The sequence below is a fragment of the Saccopteryx leptura genome, chromosome 4 (genome assembly GCF_036850995.1).
Source record: "Saccopteryx leptura isolate mSacLep1 chromosome 4, mSacLep1_pri_phased_curated, whole genome shotgun sequence".
NCBI classification, from domain to species: Eukaryota; Metazoa; Chordata; class Mammalia; order Chiroptera; family Emballonuridae; genus Saccopteryx; species Saccopteryx leptura.
The window spans coordinates 78,958,120-78,968,229 of NC_089506.1; the positions used below are offsets into that span (position 1 = coordinate 78,958,120).

General features: G+C 30.4%; 1 protein-coding gene across 2 annotated transcripts in view; it reads left to right on the forward strand.

The window, feature by feature from the left end:
• Positions 1 to 10,110, forward strand: part of DACH1 (dachshund family transcription factor 1) — a 444,409-nt gene that overhangs the window by 318,776 nt on the left and 115,523 nt on the right. For both annotated transcript variants that reach the window (XM_066380790.1, XM_066380791.1), the window contains 2 exons: positions 317 to 452; positions 3,177 to 3,311. In XM_066380790.1, the coding sequence (XP_066236887.1) occupies positions 317 to 452; positions 3,177 to 3,311 (271 nt within the window). The remainder of the gene's footprint in view (positions 1 to 316; positions 453 to 3,176; positions 3,312 to 10,110) is intronic.

Genomic DNA, 10,110 nt, shown 5'->3' on the forward strand with positions numbered 1-10,110 from the left:
TTTGTTCTGTTAATTGTTTGTTGTCTAAAAGGTTCTAAACTGGATGTTTTCATTGGCCTCCCTATCTATCCAAAGAGAGGACTGACATGTATCCCCACTACGGCGCTGTTTACCTATGGATCCACTTTCCACTCTAGCCTTTCGCTGCTTTGGCTTTTGCTCAAGATAAAAGGTGTCTTTGAATACAGCTAAATGTCAGTGAAAAGTGTGTTTATTGTCTTCACACTTCTATAGTGTTGAGAAAATCAGCATTTCTTAATTTAAGGTCCAATCTATTTACCTCTTTTCTTCCCCCTCCCTTCCCATGGTGGTGTAGGAGCGAGTCCCCGACAGCCCGTCGCCCGCCCCCTCTCTGGAGGAGGGCCGAAGGCCTGGCAGCCACCCATCATCTCATCGCAGCAGCAGTGTGTCCAGCTCCCCAGCACGGACTGAGAGTTCTTCTGACAGAATCCGTAGGTCTCATACTTTTACTTGTCACCGTTTTCAACTTTATTAGGTGCAGCTGGCTTTTCTAATCAAAAGGCCCTCATTCCAAACAGATCTCAGATGTATCATGTTCTGAAGCTCTGTAGCAATAGCCATCTCTCAAAATTATGTTTGCCAGTTTGCAATATCATGAGGCATGATACTACATTAACAAGTTCTGATATAAACTCCCTCTCCTTGATGCCACACATAAAGATTTGAGCTATGAAACAGAGAAAGTAAGTAACCTTCTAGATTAGTTTCTGAAGTAAACACCTCCAGCTCTCCACTATCTAGTGTCTAAGTATGCTGTTTATTTACGGCTTATTCATCTTTATTCTTTCTTCTCTCTCTCTTCTTTCAATCCTACCCTTGCCATGTTGAAATTCACTATTTTTTAAAATGCATCTTTCCATTCTAAATGAAAAATAGAATTAAGAACAGTTGATCTTAAAATAAATTTCTTAATAATTCAAATGGTGAATAAAGGGCTTAAATGTGGTTAAATGATAGGATTTGAATTAGTAAGTTAATAATGGATATTGTCATATATTATTATTATTAAATTTAAAAAAGTAGTCTATGTTTTATTTCATAATCACACTTTCAGATATTTAATCTTGATTCTCATGGCCAAAAAAATTAGAGTAAATTTAAATTAACTGGCTACTGTATGCCTGTACAAGAATCAAATATTGTTTTTCCAATATAATAAACATATTAACACTGACTTTTTTTGTTGATAAAAACCAATGTTTATTGTATCCTTTCCAGGATATAATTATTATTTTGTGAAATTTTGCTTAGCATAATCTTCATCTAATTACACAAAATTCCTTGGCGTTATTTGGTTATTGAGAACATTATCATAAAAGGAAAAACATTTCCTACAAAGTATTTTTATAAGTTATAAAGGAACACTTGCATATTGTTTTAGAAAAAAATATTTTTATACTATATAAATGGAAATATAGGTACATAGGAAAAATTTGAAAGTTTTGTTATACATTCATGGTTTTTATTTATAATTATATTCTTTTTAAAATTTTTGACAAAAACAGAGAATTTTTTGCATTTGTTTACTACCATAATTGTTTGAATGAAAATATATAGCCATACAGACACACATCTATATATATATATGCACACATATATACATGTATATGCATACATATTCATGCATGTACATATATGTGCATGTTTATTTTAATGTTATAAAATTATTTCAGAAATAGAAGAAATCTAAAAAGAAATAGAATTCGTGCATATTCATTGCTCAGATTTATACAATCAATTGATCCATGTAAAAGAGATATCCTGGTTAAAAGCATAATGCCACCTTAGTGCCCTGTAACAGACATCAGTTTCTTTACCTTCACCACTTCATAGGTTATTTTCTACAAACAAGGAATTTCTCCTACATAATCTTAGAACAATGATCAAGATTAGGAAATTAAGATTATTATAGTATTATTTTCTGAACTATAAACCTTATTCAAATTTTACCAACTTTCCTACCAATAGTTTTTTCCTCATTAATGCTCTTTATAATAATTCTTTGCTTTTACTGGTTCAAAAACCTATCTAGGATCACACGTTGCAATAACTTGTCATATTCTCTTAGTTTTACTAATCTGCAACAGTTTTTTTGTCTTTTAATATTTTGATGCTTTTGAACCATGAAGGCCATTTATATTGTAGAGTGTCTCACAGTTTGGAATCTTTTGATATTTCCTCATGATTTGCTGTAAGTTGTACGTTTTTGGCAGGAGTCATACAGACGTGGTAGTGTATCCTCAGTGCATCTTTCAGGAGATATGATATTTCTCCCATATTAGTGATAACTTTCACTTGGTTAAGTTGGTATCTCTCCGATTTCTCTACTGTAAAGTTTCTTTTAAGTTTTTGTAGATAATAAGTATCTTGTGACTCATCATATTTTAAGACTATATAATTAGTCTATTTATCAAAATTTCACTCCATGTTTAAGAAGCAGCCATTGAAGTTTCTTCACTGAAACAATTATTACTATAGGGATTTTCAAATGGTAATATCTAATATAGTCTTGTGATATGTTAAAAATATTTATTTTTCAGAAAAAGTAAGGTTTTCTGGATGCTTCTTCCAAATTTTGGACAAAACCAAGATTTTAATAGAAAATTTATAAAGAAATTTATTTACTGAATTATGAAAATTATAAGTGTTTAGTCATCTACGTATCATTTTAATATTGACAGCTTACTCTTACTTGTTCAAGAAAGTAATTATTGTGTTTAATCATTTAAACATTTAATAAATATTAATTGGGTACTAGAAACTGAGTTCAAATCCATTTTTAAGGAAGTATTTTAATATCTATAAAACCTTGCACTTTTTGACTAGAATAGAAATATAGAAACAGTTATTTCAGTGCCTTACTTTGTTGAAAACTCTACTTGTTCTCTAATGCCACTAGAATTTATTTCTTACATTTTAACTTCATGGTGTTAAATATCATTCTGATGTTATATAAGATAAATTTGTTTTATTTTTATTATTTTTCTGCTTATCTTCAGAAATGATCATGATTATCAATTCTTACAGTATTCTTAGAGATAGTGTATAATTTTAAATTTAGATCACCATATTTTATATTTCCTTAGCCCATAAGTACGTAATTTATGTAAACATTGTACATTATGGTCTTTTTCCATTTGTTTTGGACTTGACAGCTGTTCATCAGAATGGGTTGTCCATGAACCAGATGCTGATGGGTTTATCACCAAACGTACTGCCTGGGCCCAAAGAGGGAGATTTGGCTGGTCATGACATGGGACATGACTCAAAAAGAATGCATATTGAAAAAGGTAATATATGATTATGTGACCTTGCTTTTCCTGCTCAACATATGAACTAGATTTAATTACAGAATAAAGTCTCTTTTTAGATTAAATAACAGGTGGGATATAAACAGTTAAAAAATTTACAATAGTAAGTAAAAATTAAGCCTCTTAACAAAAAGAAGGTATATGAATGAAGACCGGATGCTTTTCTTCTGTACAACAGGAAGGTGCTAATTTATTTTCCAGGACATTAAAAACAAGAAAATTATTTGTTTTTTTACCTCTGAGTACTGAAGGTGTGTTTGTCTTTCTTAATACTTTTAGGGCCAGTTGTCATTTTGCTTAGCATGAAAGAACAACAGCAATATACAAAGGATTATTATGAATATTTTTGTATTGAAATACACATGGTCATGGGACCAATCAGGAAACAGAATTGAATCTTATCAGCCAGTATACTAGTAGTTGTTTCAGAAATGTATGTAACAAATAACAAATCCCAAATTGTGCAAAGCTGCCAACATTTTCTAGTTATATTCTAGTTTAATTTGTATCAACCTAACTAATTTTAACAGGCAAAGTTTTCATGCCCTTTTTCATGAAGTGCTTTTATGAAGCAGTTGAAATATTATTTTAGTCTACATGTGAGAAATTTATGCTAGTAGTTGCAAATTCATGTTTTCAAATGGTAAGTTTTGAATCTCTCCATCTTTTTTTTCACTTATTTAATATCTTGAAATTTAATAATACCTGAAATAATAATACTAGGTACTTTGACTATCTTTTGACATGAGTATTAAATGTTATGAAAAGAATTACTTATTTGGAAAACAATGCATAAAAGGCACAATCAACTGTCAAGAAGGAAAATGAACAAAATTAGACATTTAAATAATAAATTAGAAAAAAATTATTGGAGAAAGACTAAGTGAAGGTGAAACAACATTTCCCCCCAAAAAAGACTATTCACAAAAAGTAAATTTGTTTACATAAAACAGTATTTATTGAATATTAAAACAGCTCTGCTGAGCCTTTTGGGAGAAAGAATGTGGTATTTCTAAGAACTAGACTATCTGTATTATGGAATGTCAATGAGAAAATGATAATCTTTTTTAGGTGTTAACATGCCACAATCTAGGCACACTTGAGAGTCAACAGCATTAAGGCTATTTTCTGATTATTAGATTTTTGATACTAATTATAAAACTATTTGAAATTTTATATCAAGTATTATTATTAAGGTGGGCTAACTATAGGCAGTGCATCAATGGGCCAAATAGTCTTGAAATGTCTATTACTAAGGTTTCCACAAGTTCTTCTTCAACAATAAATAAAAATGTTATGTATCTCTCTATAAATAGTGTGTTTTGTATATTTTGACATATATTTTTATATTTAATTAAAAACATGTAGAAATATGAATGTTACTGTAGTGAGAAAATATAAAACTTCATAGAGGATTTAAGTTTTAAATAATGATATTTAAATGTAAGAATTCATTGTTTGGATTAAGCAGCCATTCACCACTAGGGTTCTTCAATAGAATAAAGCCCGACAGAACATGATTTCTCAAATTTCCCATGGATGCCACATAATTAGTTTCAGTTGAAATTCATAAAAGAGAAGTTAGTTTATGATATATAACAAATGTCAGTCTATTAGGGCATAATTCTCTTACAGAAGTGTGATGTGAAAGGGCTGAGAGAGCAATATAGGAGTCTAGATAGACCTAGTAGTGAGGAGACCACCAGCAAAGGCTTGACAAATGACATGATTGAAATAGTGAATCTCACTTCTGTTATTGGTGGAGAACTTCCATCACCTGATGTTTCAAGTTAGGTAGACCTATAACTTTTGTAACTATTTTTTTTTCATTAGTAATGAGTTCCATCTATCTATCTATCATCTATCTATCATCTATCTATCTATCTATCTATCTATCTATCTATCTATCTATCTATCTATCATCTCTCTATCTATCTATCTATCTATCTATCTATCATTTATCTATCTATCTATCTATCTATCTATCTATCTATCTATCTATCTATCTATCATCATCTATCATCTCTCTATCCATCCATCCATTCATCTATCTATCATCTATCTATCTATCTATCTATCTATCTATCTATCTATCTATCTATCTATCTATCTATCATCTATCTCTCTATCTATTCTTTTATCTATTGTTTGCCATTATAATTTTGTAACCATGGAGCCTTTCCTGAAATGCCATCTTAGATTGACCTAGGGATCCTGCTTCTGGTTTTCCTGCGTACCTGCACACTAACCTTTGTTACAACATTTGCCTTGTTCTTTGGGAGTTACTTCTTCACCCATCTGCTTCTAGTATTAGACTATAAATTTCTTGGAGTTATCTTCGTATTACTTTTGCTTACAGCAGACCAAACAATCTATAAAATGCACACAAATCTAGCCTGACTATAAGAAAGTTCTAAGAGATGGTGAAGAAAAGTTAAAACAACTGTAAATATTACACTCTTTAAGGATTAATAGGAAGACAGAAGGTAGAATTACATAACCTTTGGAAATTTACCTTTATATGAAACATTAGAATATTCTATTAATATGCACAAAACCTTTTTATATTACTAATGGTACTTCTTATCACATTGAAGTTTTTAAAATGGTTTTGTTGTCAGAATAAAGATCTGGACCATATCCATATAGTTTTCAATATTTTAATTTATATTTTATAAAGAAAAGTAAGTTTTTATTTCAATTATAAGTAAAACTACCATTAACATTTATTCTATGATTTCAAGTATAGTTATATAAAATGGAAATTGTAATAGATATTGATAGTTATACTTAGTGTTGTGTTATATGTTGCTCTTTCTCTTATATACATTCTCTTTTTATTTTTTTAGCATACTGAATTAATACTATATAGTCATAGGTTTTCTAGATTGATAAGGTCTACTAAATTAAATATTGTTTTCTTTCATGACTATGTTAATCATGTAACTTATACTAGCTCTATAAGTTTCTTACTACACATATTGGTATTAATACAAGTGACTTCATTTAGACATTTGTAGAGAAATTAACTATATATTTTGTGTCATTTTAGGCTTGGACTTTTTATATATAATGTGTTACTAACCACTTTCAATCAATAAAAGATGATAATTTTAAAGAACCATTGATGTTAAAAACAGATACAATTAATGAGAATGTTGAGAGTCATGGTGGTCTAAACTCTTAAACATCAGTAATATTTAAACATTTTAAAATAATTGAAATATTAAAAAGTTAATGACTCCACTTTATTGGATAGACTATTTGAGCCATTGTTAGCTGGAGGGACCAGTGACTTTACATGAAGAAATACTAAGTGGTGAGTAAGTTTGCTCCTTATTTTTTAAAATAATACAGGTTTTCGATCCTAAAGATAGTTTAATTATATTCAAAATATAAATATAAATATTAGTTAATATATCAAGAAATCATTGACATTATTTTTATTGTTTCAGTCATTCCCAGGTGTAAGGATAAATGCTTTTAGTCTTATGAACTTTAACTAAAATTAGGAGTTTTTCAAAAATATGTGCCGAGGCATACAGTATACCACTCATAACTTCAATAACAATTTTAAGTCTTTCACTTTTCTAAACATATTTTATAATTTCTAGTGCTTTGTGGGTTATAAAACCCATTGCTGGTGTTTGCTCTCAGTCTAAATTTAGTAGAATAGATAATAATAATTGACATTTGAAATATATGAATACACTCACTGTTTCTTTATGCTGCACCTCTCTATCTCCACATATTTGTCCACTAATGTTAGTGTAAAGTGTTAGTTTCTCATGCATAAGTTGTTTCTTGGTTTTTATAAATTGATACTATTTTTGAGCAAGTTTTATACCTTGCATGTAGCTTCATCTGCACATTTTTTGTTGTTTTAGGATTTATCTAATTTTTAATTTACCAAAATTAAATATAACACACAAACAAATCAGTAGCATTAGCTTTTGTCAGTTATAAAAACAAGCATTTATACTTGGACTAACTAATAAATACTTGATTTATGTTAGTGTATTTCAGTTTTAGATTAAGAATGCCAAAATAATGTAATCAATTGGTAAATATATACTGAAGGCTAGATATATGAAATAAACCATAAGAAATAAAAAACCTACCCCTTGGCTATAATAGTACAGATCTTTCTTCTTTTGCTCTTTGTTTCTTTTCTTTTTCTTTTCCATTCCTCCCTCCCTCCATCCCTCCCTCCCTCCCTCCCTCCCTCCCTCCCTCCCTCCCTCTCTCCCTTCCTTCTTTCCTTCCTTCCTTTCTTTTGTGAGAGAGAGATCATAGGACAAATAGGGACAGTCAGACAGACAGGAAGGGAGAGAGATGAGAAGCATCAACTCATAGTAGTAGCACTTTAGTTGTTCATTGATTGGTTTCTCATATAGATACAAGCCTTGATGGGGGTGGTGGGGCTGCAACTGAGCCAGTGACCCGTTGCTCAAGCCACCAACCTTGGTCACAAGCTAGTGACTATGGGGTCACGTCTTTGATCCCTCGCTCAGGCTGTTAATCCTGTGGTCAAGCTGGTGAGCCTGTGCTCAAGCAGAATGAACCCTGCACTCAAGCTGAGCTGGCGACCTTGAGGTTACAAACCTGGGTCATCAGCATCCCAGGTTGATGCTGTATCCATTGTGCCACCACCTGGTTATGAACCTTTATTTGTTTTCAGAAAAATTATAAAAACCTTTTACCTATTGGTAACTTTTGCAGGATTTTCTTTATTTGTGACACCCATCATTTTAGAAGCAGGGATAATTTAAGAAACAGATTGTATTGGGATTTTATGTCAAGCCACAAAACACTTCTTTTATGACATACTCTGCTTAGTGGGCAGTGCTCAAGACTTCTAATTATTAACATACTTGTATAAAGGTTTTCATTTTGATACTCTGAATTTGAAGACAGAGAACTAAAGGCAATCGTTAGTAAACTGACCATAATTGGATTTCCTCTCTTATTCCTGTTTTATTCTTAGCTTCTAAACTGTGCACCATTTTTCTATAAAACATCTTTTGTAAATAACTATGCTATCTATTACTTGTCTCATTTGTGGAAATAATTTTTGATGTACATTTCTTTTGATACATTTTTCATTTCTTTTTTAAATTCTAGCTTTACTTGAATTAGGATCAGCTATTCAAAATTCTGGATTAACATTACACAAATTAATTAATATTAAATGTTAGATTTATGTACATTACAAACCTGAATTTATGTTGCACGTGACTATATAGATGTGCATAGAATGAAAGCCCCTTTTCTTTACACATTTCTGTATTTTGATAATGTTAACACATATATATAGTGCTATGAACATTTTTAAATTTTAAAATTAAAAAATTCTCTAATATGTAACTTCTTGTTCACCTTTATTCTTTAGATATATTTCTCTTGGCATATCTCAAAATCTTTTATGAAATATTCTGTCTTGAATGATTTTACTCTACACTTTCCAAGCCTGTGAAGTAGAGATATTGTCATTAATGCCAATGCTTTTAATTCTCAGTTCAGAACACTGGACATTATATTTTTCTGTATCCCAGAACTCTTAAGTAGATGGCAGATTTCACTTGCAAAGCTACCCACAGCTCAGATGAAACTTCTTTACATCACTGATTTATTTTATGAATTACGTTTCAATAAAGCAGAGCTTCCAATAATATTTTAATGACAATTTAATAAAATTCTTATGATGAGATTCTCATTTTCTACCTATAATGATGGGAGATTGGTATAAAATATGGGCTTTATTATTTATATATTTTTTCTCATGCACCTTGTTGACTGTCACACTGAACTTTCATGTTTTGCAAATATCCTCCTCTGTCCTTTTCCAGATGATTCAGATGCTTTTCTTACCTGGAAATATTTGTCTCCTTTTTCATTAATGCTCAGCCCAGAATTGTTTTAGGTGAAAGTTTTGTCTTCTCATCATCTTTGTACACTTAGCACAGAGTCTGCCAGTAATGGGTACAGTGAATTTCTTTTCAGAGTTACATGAGATAGTGTATGTCTGGAGCACTTAACCCACATAAATATTCCATGAAACCATTAGTACTATCAAATTAGCTAATTGGGTATATAGCTTGATTTTATAGATGGGAAAATATACATGTTGTGAACCAATGGCTTAAAATATTATTTGTTTATAATTCTTAGTATCCCAATTATCATGATTTATGCTTGAACTCAAATAGGAAAACTGACATAAAATATTTTTGAGAATGTTTTGATTGCATATGACAAAGTTGAAATGCGTACAGTTTTGGAACAAAAAATTAAAAAAAAACTATGCTAATCAGTTTATTTTTATATCAATGTTTGTGAAAGTAATTGCCAGAATACATTTTTATATTAAAATAATCTTAATTTCTTCAATATAATTTTTTGAGCCTGAATTTATACAGTAATGTATTCAGGAGAAACAACTATGTTTACTTCCATAAAGCATAAGAGGTATCAGCTCTTAGATATAGATGGGTCACAATAAATTGGGTTCCAAAATCAAAGAGAGTCCTCCATGACAGACAAGAATTCTGTTATGAACTGTTCACACATGCCACTTGTAAAATGAACTACTTTAATTTTGCCAAAGTAAACTTTACATTTTCTAAGATTTTTTTATTATGTAATTAATATGAATATTATTAAAAGTAACAGAACCATTTGTTGATACAGAAGACCTCAGTTGCTTCTCCAATACATCTATAACTTTATATGTTGGTATCTTATTTGGATACATAGAAAGTTGAATCATTTTAATATT